General features: G+C 48.3%; 1 protein-coding gene across 4 annotated transcripts in view; it reads right to left on the bottom strand.

Moving 5' to 3' along the window:
- CEMIP (cell migration inducing hyaluronidase 1) overlaps positions 1–17,819 on the bottom strand; it is a 163,094-nt gene that overhangs the window by 56,400 nt on the left and 88,875 nt on the right. For all 4 annotated transcript variants that reach the window (XM_057543264.1, XM_057543265.1, XM_057543263.1 and 1 more), the window contains 8 exons: positions 17,608–17,717; positions 13,388–13,534; positions 12,738–12,876; positions 11,778–12,014; positions 8,436–8,615; positions 5,962–6,032; positions 5,090–5,185; positions 4,360–4,481 (listed from right to left, as the gene is read on the bottom strand). In XM_057543264.1, coding sequence (XP_057399247.1) covers positions 4,360–4,481; positions 5,090–5,185; positions 5,962–6,032; positions 8,436–8,615; positions 11,778–12,014; positions 12,738–12,876; positions 13,388–13,534; positions 17,608–17,701 — 1,086 coding nt within the window. In that variant the 5' untranslated portion in view covers positions 17,702–17,717. The remainder of the gene's footprint in view (positions 1–4,359; positions 4,482–5,089; positions 5,186–5,961; positions 6,033–8,435; positions 8,616–11,777; positions 12,015–12,737; positions 12,877–13,387; positions 13,535–17,607; positions 17,718–17,819) is intronic.

Below are 17,819 nucleotides of genomic sequence, written 5' to 3'. Positions count from 1 at the left end.
TTCTTGGCTATGAGGTCTATGAGATTGTTGCTGGTTTTACAGATTTGGAAACTGACGCTCAGAGAGGTTGGGTAACTTGCCCGTTTGAATCTGGATGCATCCAACTATACGTCTGGTGCTTCACAGCCCTTCCCACTGCTGCCCTCAGGCACTACTGCCTACTGCCCTTGGTTCAGTGTCTGTCTCCTTCCAGTGGCTGGTGGGTTCTGGAAAGGCCAGGTTTTGCCTCCCTCCCTGATCCCAGCATCCAGCCCAGGGCCGGGCACAGAGCACAGTCTCAGCTGATGAGAGCTGATGGGCGAGAAGCTTCAAGGCCAGGTAGAGAATTTAGGGAGTGGGTTCAGAGAAGGGCATGATCCCTGCCAGCTGGGGCTCATCCCAGGGCCGGGGTATGTCTGCATCATGACTGTGGCTGTCATCAGAGACTTGCAATTTAGAGCAAGGACTGCAGCTGTTGTCCTCTTTGGCACAGAAACCAAAGGGACCAGGGCTGGGCAAATAGGAAGGTAAAATATAGTCAATCTAAAAAAGTGGGGTGGGGGACACTTTTAGGAAACCCTGTTTGGAACCCAGCAGATAGCCGCTGCCTTTGGCTTGGAAGGAGAGCTATGGAGACGTGAGTCCAGCCAGAATGAAAATTCAGCCCTTTCATGCAAGCAACACACTCACAGCCATTATCTGGGGTGGTCTCCGCAGCAGAGAGGCAGGCATTGCCGACTTGCTCTTAGAGGAAAACACTAAGCCTCAGAGGGCTTTAGAAGCAAGCTCAAGGTCACCTGACTGTCAAGCCCATGCCTCTAACCCCTGGATCTTTTCCCCTAAGGCCAGCATGTTTTTCAGTTAAGGCACCCCTTAATATTGAGAACTGAGCCTGAAAATATCACCCAATGGAGCTGGACATTTTTTAAGGTGCAACATCCAATAAAAATTTCAGGAAAACATCTACTCAATTTTGCTGCTTTTCTTTTTTTCCTTTTTCTAACCGTTAAGAACGACCTTAGCTTTGGATACGAAGAGTAAAAAGGGCTTTACCACTGTCCAGTGAACCGGATCTTCACTTTAAGAAGACACAATGTGATTGTTATTCATGATAATAATTATAAAATAACTAGCAATATCATAATAAACAATAACATAGGAAAGTAATTTTAAAAATTTATATTTTAAAAAAATATTTTAAAAAAAATTATGGGCACTCACTATAGGTCAGACACTTCATGTATTGTTGCATTAAATCCACAAAATAATCCCATGAGGGAACAATTATTATCTCCATTTTTGCTTATGAGGAAATTGAGATGCTAAATTAAATAACTTGACTGATATCTATGGCCAGGATTGCTAGTGAGGATGACCCAGGGTGCAAGATTTAAGGCAGCACTCACTCTCAGGGCCATGCGAGTGCACAGTCGGCACCTGGGAGCGAGTGCCACCTTAAATTTTGTGCCTTGGGCACCTCACACGTCTAACCGTAGTCCTGTCACTGCTGATAGGCCATAGCTCACATGTGGCAGAGCTAGGATGCAAACTCGGAGCTATCTGGTTTCAAAATACATCTTCCAACCACCAGACTGACCTCCAGCCACTGTGCCGGGGATGAGGGGGAAGAGGGGACTGCCCAATATGGTCTCAGCCCCAAGGATGTGTGAGTCCAGTAGGTCCCCGTGGCCTTGAAGGGCGGGTGGGTTTTAAGGGAGAAGGTGGGAGGAGAGGAGATTTCAATCCAGGAGAACCTCAAGAAGGGTGATGACATGGGAACAGGGGACTGTGGTTTTGGTTTTGATTCTGCAGAATCACAAGCTATCAGATCTGGAAAAAATTTCCTTGAGTTGAGGTCAACTGTGTTAGTCCTAACTATTTCCTCTTTCTTTCCAACTCGCCATCGTGCCTAGGTGACAAATGTCCTTAACAGCCCCTCCCCCTCCAGAGGATCTGACCGTGTCAGGGCAGAGCAGGTATCTGGGGGACCCCTTGTGTGGGGCGTCCACAGCCCTGGAGAGTCTTCAGGTGCACTGGGGCCTGCACGGTGGTCAGAGGTGGCAAGTGACCACAGTAACCTGTTATTTCCCATAGTGGCAAAAATGGGCACATGGGCATTTCAGTTTTGTTTCAGTCTCTCTGGTGGGTTAATTAAGTAGGGCATTTAGCTCCTGGCTGATGTGTCTGACACTCTATTTATAAAGAGGATGTAATCTTGCTCTTCTCACCTGTGGTAAACATAGGACAAGCCTGGCTTTGCTTTTCTGACTTCAGAAAAACCCGGAGTGTATTCTACCCCATTGTCTTTTATGACTAGAAAGAGATGTTCTGGCTAAGTCTGGGGCCACTACTGATTAAAGGTTGATGGTGAGGAGAAAAGGGGTGAACCTGGCATTTCCAGGATGGAGCACTTCCTCCTTTCCTTTAGAGTTGGAGCTTTGATTCACTTTTGGAGGCACGTGACATGTTTTTAGATGACTGCCTCAAGGAACCTTTGTTTTGCCAAAAAAAAGCCAAGATCTTATTCTGGAATTGAGAGTTTTGAACTAATAAGGGGTTATAACGCTCAGCAAAATATTGTCAAAGAATGCACTTTTGCAGGAAGGCTGGCCCAAGCTTCTGGGTAATGGGGAAAACTGTTGTCGGGTCTTTTATTCTTCTCTGGACCTCGAATAGTTGAGACCTTGAACTCAGGGAATTCATTGTCAAGGATACTCCTTTTGTTGGAAGGAAACTGGGCCCTGCAATATGGCGGCAGACTGGTGGTTACAGAGTCTGGGGTTGGGTCCCCGTGGAAGGTCTTGGATTATGGAGTTGGTGAGCAGTCACATATGATTATATATGTAACATATGGAAAAATCCGCATACTTTCTCCAGTCTCTTCCACTATCTCCAAGCCTTCAGTAAAGTCTCATTCACTGTGTCAGCCTGGGATTAGTTGTGCTTTGACGCTCTCAGGGAAGAGCCCGTATCTGTGCTGGGAGCAAAGTTACTGAGAGCTGGAAATGCCTAAGGAAAGCTATTTTCCTAGCATGGAGAAGTGGTCTCCTAAACTACAGTGATCTTGAGCCAGGCAGCTGGCAGGGCAAACACCAGGAGGGATTTGCAGAGCATGGAAGCATTCCTCGAGGATTTCCAGAAATACTTGGGGAGGGAGTGCTGGTACAAGACTGGACTTCCTGTAGCCAAGTGAACTGGAGGAAAAAAATGATGGCTCTTTCAGAATTAGAGCTGGAACACTCAGGGTTGCAAGAGAAAATTAAAATTAAATCTGGGAAGTATGTGCTTTGGGGGAGTCAGCACTTTTTGATTCTGTTGGACCCAAGAAGAGTCTCCAACGTGTAACTGAATCTGCGTAAATCCTTCTCAGTAACGTTGGAGCCATGTGAACGGAAAGACTTAGCCAAACAATGAGAAAGGTTTCCGTGGCCTTTGCTAACTTCAGAACAGAGTGTCCTCTCTCGGAAAAGTGGTCCCTTGTCCCACAGCCCCCCTACGATGCAAGGCAGAGGGCAGAAGTCCTGCCTCAGGGTGGGGGTCAGGGGGTGGAGGGGTGGAAGCAGTCAGATGACCTGGGTTAGATAATCTGAAAGAAGGTGGTGTACAAATGTTGCTATTTGTATTGGCTGAAAGAGGATACAATGGGCAGGGATGGTCTTTCTCAAATGACTCCTAATTCTCTATCAAACAGTTAAGTGGCCCCAAACCTTGTTTTGGAAGAAGACCAGGCATAAGGAAATAAACTCCATTTCCTTGCCCATGTCTCTGTCTTTCTTATGGTCCTCTGAGCTCGGAAGCTCACCAGCTGAGCCACTGAATCGTGAGGGCGGCCTATTCACCCCACACTTTCATGATGGAGCCAGCTGAGAAAGTCTAGGTCCCCTCTGGACAGAGTTAACTCCAAGTGAAGATCCCGAGCAAACACCGTCCGTTCTGCAAACGCCGGCTTTCATTAACTGAGTGGAGAACAAGGCTGCAGGTGTTCTCCACCTGGGCCAGGCTCAGCCTGCACCCAAGTCCCGGCCAGATCCTGTGCACTCGAGGCCCCGAAGGAGACCGACGGAGGAGTGAAGCTGAGTAGGGCAAACCCAGCCCCACGCTGGGCACCCTCAGCCGTGGCTGAAGAAGCAGTTGGAGAGAAGGAAAAGGAACTCAGCAGTAGGACCCACGAGAGAATTTGAGGCCTAGCTTTGAAACTCACTGGTGGGGAGGCCTGGAGCAGATACACAGCTTCCATGTCAGTCTCTAAAATGAGAACAGTCCTCTCTGGCTTTACCAGCGTCACAGGAGGGCCGTGAGACTCACACCACTCAAATGGCACGAAAGCCTGTGATCTACAGAATCTTCTTCAAGACAAAGCCTTTATAACTATTTGGTTACCTGTATGTCAATGGGGCGATTGCAGATTCTCCCTGGGTGAGTGGCCCGGAGGTCTGAAATTTTCTCCCCACCTTTAGTGTAAGACACTCGGTCATGTTCAAACCACTCCGTCCATTCCACATCTGGGAAGAAAGGAAAGAGCAGAGTCAGACGAGCAGGGCGCAGGAGAGCCAGCAACACTCGGTGTAGCCCCCAAGCAGCCTCGGCACAATGGGAGTTGAATACCATCTGTCCAGGTTCTCACCAGGCTGGGTACCAGAGGCTTCTAAAGCATCTGTCAACTTCCCCCACCTCTCCCACCTTTCTACTAAAAGTGCCTCTTATCGACTATCTTATTTTATAAAAGCAATAGATATTCTTCACTACTGCCAAAAGGAGAAAGGTGAAATCCATCCATGAACCCATTATCCAAGGATGGCAGTGAGGCTTGCTGCTTTCCATGCCCCCGTCCCCGTGTGTGTGGGCTCCTCGAGGGCCGGTTCCCACTCCTCCTGTGTTCTCTGTTCAGTGCCATCGCCTGGCACAGAAGATGTATTCCCTGAGAGAAAACATCCCTCTGGGCTGTTCACCACGGAGCCTTGATTAATTCAAGACAGCTCTCAGTTGCAAACTAAGTCGACACTGCCACAGTCAAGCAGTCCTATTGGTGCAAAAGGAAAGTCCTCGTTCTGCAAAGCCCTGGCCTTTTAGCCCCCTGTGAAATTTTACCAAGGTGTCCCAAACTCCTCACCTTGAACCCACTCGCTGGATGAAGAGACATTGAAAAGCTCGCCATGCTCCGTCCGGAAGAGTTTGAATACCCGGGCAGCAGCAGAGCCGTGGTGTCCTGTCAAAGTGGAGATCACAGGCGTCAGCAACCAAACCGACCCCCAAATTCAGAAGGATGTGACGCTAATGCAGAGAAAGCCCCCTACACACATGGATCTTGAGTCATTTGGTTAAAAAAAAAAAAGTTTCAGGCCAATCTTTCCGGAGCAGATTATTTCTTGTCCCTTCTTTTGCTTCAGTTTTGCAAGCTTAACTGCAGTGTTCCAACAACGCTATACTTTGGAACTCCATCGTTTCTCATGTGAATTCCTCTCCAGGATTAGAACCAGCAGTACCTTCCGAAACCTTCCCTGGGCAGAGGAGGCTGGTGCTATGTGCTAACAGCCCACCCAAAGCATCTTTTTTTTTTTTTTTTGGCCACACCGCAAGGCTTGTGGGATCTCAGTTCCCCGACCAGGGATCGAACCCAGGCCCTCGGCAGTGAAAGCATGGAGTCCTAACAACTGGACCGCCAGGGAATTTCCCAAAGCGTCTTTTTAGCTCAAAATATTACCCTTGCTGGTTCTGTCCCCGTTCTCATCTTTCCTGTGTCACTTGTTTTGGATTAAACCAATGACAATTTCTTTGCAAATCTAAATATTATCTTAGCGATTGGCCTTAAATCAGTATGGACTTTTGCCACTCATGTAACTTGGCCATTAAGCAGCTAGTCACTCAACAGGGTGTTGGGTGGTGGATCAGCCATGTTCTGAGGGTGGAGGGTGGTTCAAAAAGCCCCTGAGTCTCTTGGTCAGAGAGACACTGGAGGGAATTTGGCCTCTCGCCATTTATTACCGTGATACTCAATGTGGTCTTCAACAGAAGAAGAGGGATTTCCTTTCACAGTTAGGAAACTCCAAGGGTGTCTGAAAAAAAAAAAAACAACAAAAAAGTTCTTCACACGTCTGAGCCTGTACTGGAGGTAGAGTTGATGCAGAGTGTCACACAGAGGCTGTTTGGGGAAATTAGTTTCCAGGCTGGGCTTCCCTTTCTCCAGAAGAAAAAGAGCCTTTCTCTGCAAGCCCTGGCCTTCCGAACCACTCGGCTGGCCTGATGTTTGTGGACCGTGAACCTCTGCAACTCCATTCTGGCAGTCGACACGGTATGAATCACAAATAACAAACAAGCCCACAGACCTACGTACCACCTGCCAGGCTCAATTAGGTTCTGAAGCAAGTGCTCTGATTCCTTTAGGAAAACAAGGAAACATGCTCCAAGGGAGAAAGGTTATTTCTCTCATGAGTTAATCTCGAGGAAAATGCCACAGGCAGATGTGACTGAATACCCAGGAATCGGCATTGGGCCTTGGGAAGGAAAGAAATATCTCTTGTTCCTAATGAGAAGAAAAGGAGAAAAAGAAGGGGTACCATTTTGGAAAGTTATACACTCGTCTTTTCTCCATTGAAGCGTGCACTGCTCTAGGGTGGGAAGGGTTTCTTATCCGTTTTTGTCTTCCCCCTAATACCTAACCCAGCCTCTCGCTTACTGTGAGATGTCAGTAGGTCTTGGCCCTCAATAACTTTGATTATTTTTGTTTTGATCTCTTATCTTGGAAAGTAAGTCTTCATTGAGGTCGGGGATTTGACTGTGTCACCCTTGCTTAAAATCTTTCAGTGCCTACCCATTTGCATAAAAAGCAAACTCCTTGGCCCAAAGCAAGAGGCCCTCCTGTGCCCACCTTGGCAGCTTCATCTCTCACCCCTCCTGTTCTTGTACTTTCACGCCCCGTCATCAATTCCCATTTAATATCTGCCTCCCGGCGAGAGCTCAGTATTTCCCGAGACAGGTCAGAACTTACCATGAGAGCTCAGTACAGCTAGTCCAGCCCTAGTGCCTTATGCCAATATTTGCCCTTCCTGGCTGAATGAACAAATGATGGGTCCAAGTCTCAGATCTTCTACTGATTTTAGGTGCTTTGAGTTTGTCATTCAAAGTGGGTCTATACAAATGAAGGGTAAAAATGTAATTCCTGCCTACCTATCTCCTTTACTTATAGAACATAGCACCCATGCTTCCGTGGCTCTCGTTTATAAGGAGAGAATAGTTGCTAACGTTTACTGAGTTCTTATTCTGTGCTACACACAGTGGCAAATATTTTGCTCATATTTTCACATTTACCCTCCTCCCCAGAGTCCTTTGAGCTGGCTCCTCAAATACCCCATTTTACAGACATAGGAAGCCTGCAAAGAGACGGTGAGTCACTTGTGCAGTCACCTAGCAGGAGGTGCAGCCCAGACTCAGATTCAGGCCAGATCGGATGCTAGCATCTTGGACCTCCTTCTGCTGAGGCCCTACGTAGCCAGTCCCTTTGTGGTTCTGCCTCTCACTGGAAATTAACTAACTGGCCTTTTGGCTTACAACACAACGAAATAGCAGCGCCCTTGGTTTTTGTTAACAAAGGAGTTTTACAATACTAAAGTGTCACTGTCATCTTTGGCTGCTTGAGTTTCCTGCCCAAACCCTTCCAGAAGGAGCAGCCCATGGGCAGTCAGAAAAAGCACCCTGGAACCCGGAGTCCTGTCCCTGCCCAGGGAACCTCTGCCCAGGCAGTAAAATTGCTTTGCTCAGAGCCCAGGAAAGGCTCTGGCCTGCCCGCATTTTGCCCACGGTCTACAGAGCTGGAGGGAGGTACATCCCTATCTCCAATAGCCACGGGACAGATGATCTCAACTTTCCACTGAACCGAGATCTGATTCAACATGATTAAAAGGTGTGGCTACTGTGGGGTAAACGGCTTCCTCTTGGTGCCAACAGGTGAGCATGCCAAAGTCAGGCCTGACGCTGCAATCCAAGGCAAACGAAACACGCCCTGGAGCACATCAAAGGGCCCCTTCTGCCGGGGGGCTTGGCTGGGCAGACGCACTTCATGTGGTCTCTAAACAGATGTCTGCCAACCCCCCCAGGCATGTTCTGACCCCGTTGCTAAAGGAAGGGAAAATGACCATTAGCTGTACATCTGAGGCATGGCTTCTACACACAGTAGATGCTCAATTAATATTTTGTAAGTGGCCGATTGAATGAATGAGTTCATATACACAGAGACCTGTGGAGCTGCAGAGTGGAATATGCTTCTAAGGAAAACCAGGCTCTCTTTAAGAACAAGGCTTAACATGTCCAAGGCGGATGGCTCACACGTCTGCATCCCCCAGGGTCACCACTGAGGGTGATGTCGCCTGGGGAAACAAGCAGGGAAGTTAGGTAAAGTCCGCCTGGGGTAGCAATGCTTCAGGGTTCTGGAGCCCTGGGGAGGTGGAAGTGATGGGCGATACCTAAATCCAAGGTGTAGGAAGTGTTTGCTGCCCAATTTGGTCATCGCCTTCCTGGCCACGTCGTCCAAGTTTCGAGAGCCTTCATCATTCACGGCAACAGAAAGGATCCTGCCGTCGGGCACTGTGTTTAAATACTGGGCCAGACGTTCACTCTCTTTCTTGGATCTATAGGTGTCAAACCTAAAAAGGGCAGACAGAGGGGATTTTAATAGTCCTAACAGCGGCCCAAAAAGAGAACCCTAAGCACCTACCTGTGGTATGACAGCTAACACGCCATCCAAAGATCTCAAGGGCTGTGATTTTTAAAGAAAAAAGCTTTCGTTACAGCAAAAATCGATCATCTCAAACTTAACAAAGATAACCCACCCTCATCCACATACAATAGCTATGAAATAGAGATCTCAAAAAACCTATATCGCAGGTGACAAGAATTTACAAAGGAAAGACCCAGTTGTGTAATGATCCCAACTCTAAGTATAAAGTGAACTTATTAAGTATAAACATTTCGTAAAAGGACAACGGAAATTCCGAAAGAATCTGTCTTAGAACTTCACAAGCAAAATAATTCTAAAACGAGTCTAGAAAAATAAACCAGCATGAATAGCCAAGATTTGGGAAAAGGAAAACAGTGGTGGTACGGGGAGTGGGGGGGAATGTATGGGCGCTCCTGAGTCCTCAAACTTGGTTTTAATTGTTCCCATAACCTGGTCTGACCCCACCTAGGCCCCCTCCTTCTCCACTGCCCCGCCCCAGGAATCGTCTGCTATGAGCCTAGTACAGCTCAGGGTCCCATGACCATACCCCATGCCCACTCCTGCCTTCACTCATTCATCCTTACCTTCTCTCCAGCCAATCAAATGCTTACTACCGTTCAAGAGCCGACCTAAGTTCCTGTTTCTCCAGGTAACCTCCAGGTAACCAGGTCTCAGGTGACCACAGCCTGCGTTTCTGTGTGTGTTCAGGGTTTATTAATATCCTTACTCACACACATTCAGCTCTCAGATTCTTGAGCCCACTGACTCATACTTTACCCGAAGGAGGTTAGGAAGGAGCAGGGCTCCTGTCTTTGGAACCCCCACATCAGCTATCGGGATAACATCTCATTATGCACTTCAGTAATGAATTCAACTTCAGGTTGGCTGCTGCAAGTAACCATATTGTACTACTTAAGAAGGAGCGCCATATCCGGAGAAAACCAGAATTCAAAAGGATGCATGCACCCCGATGTTCACTGCAGCACTATTCACAATAGCCAGGACGTGGAAGCAACCTAAATGCCCATCAACAGATGAATGGATAAAGAAGATGTGGTACCTATATACAACAGAATATTACTCAGCCATAAAAAGGAGCAAAATAGTGCCATTTGCAGAGACGTGGATGGACCTAGAGATTGTCATACAGAGTGAAGTAAGTCAGAAAGAGAAAAACAAATATCATATAATATCACTTACATGTGGAATCTAGAAAAATGGTAGAGATGAAGAACTTATTTGCAAAACAGAAATAGAGTCACAGATGTAGAGGACAAACTTATGGTTACCAAGGGGAGAAAGGGGGTGGTGGGATGAACTGGGAGATTGAGACATATATACACTACTATGTATAAAATAGGTAACTAATGAGAACCTGCCGTATAGCACAGGGAACTCTACTCAGTGCTCTGTAGTGACTTAAATGGGAAGGAAATCTAAAAAAGTGTGGATATATGTATACCTGTGGCTGATTCGCTTTGCTGCACAGCAGACACTAACACAACATTGTAAAGCAACTATACTCCAATAAAAATTAATAATAAAAAAAATCAATTGAATATAATATAATAAAATTCAAAACAAAAAAGCAGCAGCACCAAGGAGCCAGAACACAATCTAGAAGACTGTTCTCTCTCCTGTGAAGGTAGAGGCTCTCTGATAGATATTGTGTCAATCAAGCTCAGCCTGGCTTCGTTAACTGTGGTCTGCGGATTGCTCCGTCCCAGGCCAAGCAGGTGGCTGTCAGCCCCCGTGGGGACAATATAGTGGTTTAGGGCCTGAAGCAGATCTGGGTTTGAATCGCAGCTCCAACACTCCCCAGCCTTGTGACTCTGAGCAAATTTAGCCTCACCCAACCTCAGTGTTCTCACCTGTATAACAACAGAACCCAACTGACAGGGGGTTTATGAAGATTCAGTTATAGATGGCAGATAAAGTGGTTAACACAGGGCTTTGCACAAAGTCCAGTGATCGTATTATTGTTACTAATATCCACCAGAGGGCAAGGTTGGCTGTCCTGTGTGCTTCTGCCCACCCTGGCCCATATCACAGCTGATTCCCTGCTGCTTTCCTGTGGATGCTCACAGCTCATGCCCTGTTTTTGAGGAGTTCCATATCCCCATCCTCCAGCAGCACCAGGAAAGCTGTCTCTGCTTGCCTACTCCAGCTGTGCCCTTCCTGGTGGATCTTTCTCTCTGAGTGGCCTGGGACAGCCTCTGCAAGGCCAGGGCAAGAGCCCCCGGGAGCCTACAGGACAGGTCAGGCCTCTGCAGAATCTGCCAGCTGATACCTGAGCCAGGGCAAGGGGCAGGGAGCGGGAGACTTGTCCTATCTGCCTCCTAAATATCTCTCAAGTTCATCCACTTCTGTTGCCACTGCTTCTACCTGAGTCCTCGCCAGCGACCTTGCTTGCCTTGACCATGCAGAAGCCTCCTAACCACCTCTGCTGGCTTTGCTTTTGCCCTCCACAAACAATCCACTCTCTACGCAGCAGCCAGTTCTTTTCAATCAGAGCGTACCCTTCTTAAAGCCCTTCGGTGGCTTTGCATCCCACTAAGAATAAAACCCACCTCCTCACTGGGCCTCCAAGGCCTCCACACCCGCCCCTGCCTAAAACTCTGGCATTATGGCATCTCGTTCCATCCCTCTACCCTCCCTTATCTCTGCTGGCCCTTCCTCCCTGTGAGAACATCACGCCCTTTCTCACCTCTGGCCCTTTGCACTTGCCGCTCTGTCTTGAAAACTCTTTCCCTGACTCAGCCTTACCCGGCGGTCCTCAGCTCAGATGCCGCTTGTTTGCACTGGCCTTTCCAGACCACATGATGCAAAGTGGTCTCCTCTAGTCACCCTCTACCCTCTCGCTATGTCTCTTCCCCCTAATTACCGATGATCACAGCCTAAAACTATGCTGTGCTTACATGTGTGCATGTGTGTGCAAACATGCCTGTTCCTGTTCAGTTCAGCTTGGATTTCTGTCTGTTTCACTCACTGCTGTGCTCCCAGCACCCTGAGCAGCATCTGGCTAGGACACATGCTCAGTAAGTGTATGTTGAATGAATGAATGTGTTTACGTGAAGGCAAACCTTACCGGTCAGAATGGATGACTGTCCCTGATTTGGGGTCAATGACATGAACAATGACTCCACGGTGACCCCAGCTCCTTTCGAAAAAATAACCTCCCTCTTCCATGCCACCGGGGTGAAGAGTCTTGTTCAGAAATGTCCAAGAGAGCTTCTTCTGTCCATGCAACTCAAGGGTACCTCCTCTGTCGACGCCGATGTACTTGAGGCCAAAGTAAGGGTCTGGCTGAACGTCTTCATCAGCCCTACAAGAGAGAACAGCTCTCCATGGTTGGCCGACGCCTCTCTTTACTGGATGCTAAGCCCAGAGGGGACTGCACTGCTCTTGACTCCCACTGTGGCCACCTTAGACCCAGTTACACCTGGTGATTGCTCAAGGTCAGTAGACATAGCATTGGCAACCAACATTGTCCCACACCAGGCCAAAATGAGTCCAACAGGCCAAGCAGAAATACTTATCCATAGTTAACATGCTGGCACTTCTTTCCGGTTCTAAGTATGCTATATTTTGGTCCATATCAGATGTGGGATCACCTGGACCTGGACTGCATACCCTTGTGTATTCTTGGCTACTGATTCTGAGAACTCTCAATTGCTTGAAGAGGGAGCATAGCCAGAGGCAAATACTGCATGGAATTTTTCTTTATCTTGTCCATCATAACCTATTAATACACATTCACAGAGACTCCCTCAGCCCTGACATGATTAGAAGGCAGCTGAAAGGCTGGCAGGGATTTCTGTAACTTAAGTCTGGACCTGAGCCACAATAAATAAAATGCCTCATGTACTCCTCCAGCTCACCCAAATCACCACTGTCTGTCTCGTTCATGATTACCATCTGGCAGGACCTAATGATAATTCCTTTCTTGAACTAAAGCCTCGCTGTCTTACCTCCCTCTCTTCCATGAAAAACCTCCTTCCCGTCAGATCCCAGAGTATCATGTGACTCATGGAAGCTGTCTACTCACCTTCCATACAAAATGATGCTGAAATTGCCCTGGAAAGGGCAGAGGGCACTCCCAGCATGCAGCTCTCCTCCGTTGTCAATCAGGATGTGCCGGGTACGCAAAACAATTGCCTCATCTTGGTCTTTAATGACTAGCTTTCCTGAAGAGGTAGGAATGGAGCGAGGTCAAGGAAGACAAGTCTTAGTAGTGAGATTATAGCAGAGTCAAGGGCAGACCTCCTAAGCCCCTCATGTCATCCAGGCAGGCAGAGAGGCGTGTCTTTCCAATACTTCTGTGCTTGCTGTGCTTACGGTGGTTACTTTTCTCTCTGCCTTGTGATGTGTAAATAATGCCTCCTTGGTTTACTGCTATCGCTGCATGTGCTGCATTCAATGAGCAAGCATCTGAAGGTCAGAGAAGCAGGAATGCTCAGAGCACCAATAAGAAGTTTCCTCTATAAATGCTTCTTTCACTAAGATTGGACCTCTGACAAGCCACTCCTAAGTGCTCAAAGCTGATGGTTATCTCAAACAACCAGATGCTCTGACGTGAACCCAAAGCATGTGACATTTGTTCTGTCCATCTACAGTTATGGCAACCTGCATCCCATCTGCTAGGCTCTGAGGCGGCGGACCAGAGAGAGATGGGGCAGGGGAGGGAGATTGGCTTACCTCCCTCTGAGATGCGGATGGAATGGACCGTGGCAGAAGAGATGAGCAGCAGTGTTCTGCCCTGGCCTATGTGCACGTAGTAGTCTGGGTCATGGCCAGGATTCCAGGGCTGCAGCTCAGGCCACTGATCAGGGCACTCAGCCGCCACTGCCAAGGACAGAGAGATGTCACTGCTACCACCCACCAACCTCCCCAAGCAAGGACTGCCACAGACCACAAGCAGGGTGGGGTGGGGAGTCTATCATGAATTTTCATGGCCCTTGCCTTCTCCCTACTAGAGCTCAAAGCAGGGCTCTAGAAAGCAAAGAGAACCCCTGACATAGGAGCCAGAGGCCTGGGATTTAGTCAAATGCCCTTCATTAGTTCATCCTTTATCTGTGAACAAGTCACTTCCCTCTTCTGGACTCAGTTTTTCCCTTTATAGAATGAAGGGTAGACCAGATGACTCCTCAAGACATTTCCAAGATCTAAAGTTAGGCAATGATTTACCCAGATTACTTGTATTCCAAGGCATCCTTTCCCCTGGAAAGCATTGTTTAAAAAGTTGACAAAGCCTTTTCCCCTTCTGCCTGAGAATTTGACTTTTAGTTAATTTTCTCTGTTTCCCTGGAAACCTGAGAAAGATGGTATTCTATAAAGCATGTTACCAAGCAACATCTTATAACAAAAGTCACCCCTGATTAGTAAATGGCATCTGAACTGGGAGGAACTATGCAAAATGTATAATGATCCTGGTGGAGATGTCTTGCTTGGAGGCTTCCCCGAGTGCAGGGACTCTCGTAATTGGGCAAATCCCACACAGCAACTCTGAAAGTTACATCTATGGAGTTGCTATAAGAGATACTGGCTCTGACGGGGCAATCCCTACACCTGTCCAATGACAGTCTTGTTTCCTCTCACCTAAGGAGCTGTCTCACCTGGGGAACAAAAGAAGATAGCTTCTGGAGGCTTGTAGAATGCGTCCAAGACCACCCTCACGGAAGAGAAACACCTGACGCTGCTCTGATGGTGGGCGGTGTTTCTGTCCTAGGCCCTTTGAAGTTATCCTGATGCCAAGCATGGCCTGTGGTAGCCTCATGAGTCTGAATGTTTAGTTGAACTCAAAGCCCCCATGGTGGGTGTTGCAGACTTCTCCCCGATGCAAATAGAAGCACCGGGAAGAGTCTCTCCTCCTATGGCTAAGAAGGCTCTGTACCCCAGTGGGGTACCACGTATGGTGAACAGAGGAGGACTGTCTCAGAAATTGGGAAAATCTCCCTGGACAGCAAGGAAAAACCCAGAGGGAAAGCAACAGGAAGAGGCAACGGGCAAAACAAAATGAGAATGGCTTGCCTCAGAGATGGAGCCCCAATGCCCACCTTTTTTTCTCTCACTAGAAAGTTGTGAGCAAGCATGAAATAGTAGATTTTTAAATAACTGGAGCGGGATGGAGGAGAAGGAAGGTGAGGTGTAGTAAACCCATGACAGGGGCAAGGTTTCAGATGGTGAAGACCCTGGGGAAGGTACTGGAAGGAATGGATGCAAATTCCACCCTTGGGCACCGAGCAAGGGCCACTAAGGGAAGCCACGTCTCTTGAGCCAGGTGGGTGCAGTGGACAATATCCACGACATCGGGTGGGACCCCAGAAGGAACTCTGGCTTCAGTACAATTACTAGCGTGTCATTTCCAATGTGACTTGATTTCGATGCGGCTGTCTCTAGGGTAAGATCCCATGTTTATATATTTCAAGAGAACTGGAAGGGCGCTGCCCCTTTATCTACTCAGCATTGCCAGATGTGGACTCTGGAAGCCCACATCGCATCATCATCCCGGCCCATCTGAAAGCAGCGGCTGGCCCTTCTCTTCTCTGCAAGGCACGGTGCAGGCACCTGGTGCATGCTTCCTGAGTCTCACTCCCCACCCTCCCCTCCCCTGCTCCATGACATCCTCCTTTATGACCCATCTGCCTCACTGTCAGCCCTAACTCAGGTTTTGGATCTTTTTCATTAAGAAGAGAATTTCACATTTTTTTTGAGTTTTGCTAAAGCAGCTCTTCCAAGATTCTGTAAACCCCATGGGACTCAAATAGTGGCAAAACAATGAAAAAATGTGGCATGTACTCATCCGTGGATTTTTCATTTTAATGTAAGAGCAGGGTTGCCAGCAAGCTGCCAGGATGGGCCGAGGTAGGGGTAGGGGGGCTGGGGGCCTCTGCCTGGGCACTCAGTAGCCAAGGATGATCACGAGGGCTCTGGAGCCTCCATCCAGCTGAGGGGCTTCAGAGGGCCAATGCCGAACCCTGGGTTTGCCTTCAGATGGGTCAAGTGCTTGGCTGGCTTTCAGCAGAGGTCAATCAGAGGCCCTGGGCTGCCCTCCACCTAGTCCTGGACCTGGAGTGTCTGTTTCCAAGGTGGTGACTCCTCAGCCATGCGGGGAACGCACGTGGCGACTGGAGAGCCCAGTGACCCAGGCATGGAGCCATGAGCGTGCCGAGAAGGAATCGTTCCAACTCCACAGGACAAAGCCCAGGGTCTCACCGCCCACATCTCCTAGGAGAATCCCAACTGCTCCTCTATTCTCCAACTGCACGCGTTTGCGTCAGTCTTTGCATCTGGATGTGGAGGCGGTCAGCCTGACACTTGTAGGCTCTCCTGTCATCAGGAGCACAATTCCCAGAGCTCCAGCAGCTCTGACCCCACAGCATAAGCACCGCAGTTACAAGACTGGCCGTGGATGAACGCCCCTTCGCTGGAGCTGGAGATTTTGCTCTTGGTAAAAGTTGGTTTCAGTGGCTCTTCATTTGTAGGAATCAGTGAGTAGCTGGCAACGGTCAAGGTCTTTGCTGAGATATCACCACAGCTGCCACCCTTCCCAGGAGGGGCTGCAGGAAGTGGGATTCAGAGTGGACGTAAGCCCTACTTGGAGCATGAATGGCAGAGGGTTGGCTTCTGCCTCCCTCTGACGTCAGAGAAGAGCAAGGACCAGAGGGAACCAAAGGCACAGCCTCCTTTCCAAATGGCTTATAGTCAAACAGAAGAGAGAGACCCAGGATGTAAGAGGAAATACCCAGAGACCTCCCCAGGGCCGCGAGGTGATTCACCTTAAAAGAGAACCCTAAACCCAGTTCCTGGCATAGGGTCAGTGCCCCCTTGGTGGTTATTAATTAAATAAGTGATGGAAGGACTAAATGAATGAATTCAGGTAATATTGACAATTGTTGCATTGAGAGTGAAAATATTGCTTGCTTGCTATGTCCCCTAAGGACCAAAAAGATTCTACAAGGAATCACATTGAAGGGATTTCACTAGTTATGATTAGAGATTACTTCCTTGCACCAGTGGGTTGAGAAAAACAAGATATAATACAATGTAAGGTCCTTTATTCTTATTGTAGAAAAGCATTCAGCTCAAGTGATAATAATAGTATTTTTTAAAAAGCAATCCATGGTGATGGTATTATTACTTAACCTCTATTCAAAATGTTTAAGTTGTCCCCATCTCTCAACTTCTACCCCAAGCTTGGTTTATTTGATTGCTTTTTTTGTAGCCCACACAAACTTGCCTTGTGCTTCTGGATTCTAATTCAAAAATCACTCAAAGAAAAAGTTGACGATATTGAGATCAGAAAAACAGATCTAAACCTCACCTAGAGCATCATGGCTAACAAGGTACTTTAATGCACCCAGATCTTATGACGGCAAAGCAGGAAGGGAACACTGAGGTCAGGTGGCTTGGAGGCGGCAGGCTGGCTGGTAGATATGTGCTTTTTGCTCTGGTCCACCACCACCCTGAGTGTTTGGTAAAATTTCAATTGGTTGCCATCCTTTAACAAGTAGAGAGTTTTTACATGAAAGTCTAGATTTCTGACTTCTCTTAAAAACTCAATAGGTCTTGCAACAGGGGCCCCGCCTCCCCCTGTGGCAGCAATTGGCCAGGACTGAGAAGTGGGTGTCCCTGCAGAGGGGCCTGAACTCCCCAGGTGACCACATCTCTACCTGGCCAGCTTCACTGCTTTGTGTCATGTGCCTGGTTCCTGTAGACACTGAGTTTCTAACCCTTGAGCCTAGTCTAACCCCCTCATTTTGTGGATGACGAAACTAAAGACCAGGATAAGACTTGCCCAGGATCAACGAGTTAGCAGGGGCAGGCCAGAGCCCAGCCACCCTGACCCCACCCTGCGGCTCCTTCTCCCGGCCTTCCTCGTTGAGATGCAGAGGTCCAACTGCTCTGCAGTGGCTCACCTGTGGATGCGGCACCAGGAAAGCGGACCAGGACGAACCAGCCAACTGTCAGCATCACCTTAAAGGAGACGTCCAGACTGTGAGCAGCTCTCATGCTGGCAGAGCGCTCCCTGAAATAAAAAGGCACACTGAGTCAGACCTGCAGCCTCCCCAGGCTGGAGTCGGTGTGTGGCGCAGACACACACACAGAGACAGGGCCACATGCACACACA

Source organism: Balaenoptera acutorostrata, chromosome 3 (genome assembly GCF_949987535.1).
Source record: "Balaenoptera acutorostrata chromosome 3, mBalAcu1.1, whole genome shotgun sequence".
Classification (NCBI taxonomy): Eukaryota; Metazoa; Chordata; class Mammalia; order Artiodactyla; family Balaenopteridae; genus Balaenoptera; species Balaenoptera acutorostrata.
Note: the sequence above shows the minus strand (reverse complement) of the source record. Positions and strands in the feature narration are given on the sequence as shown.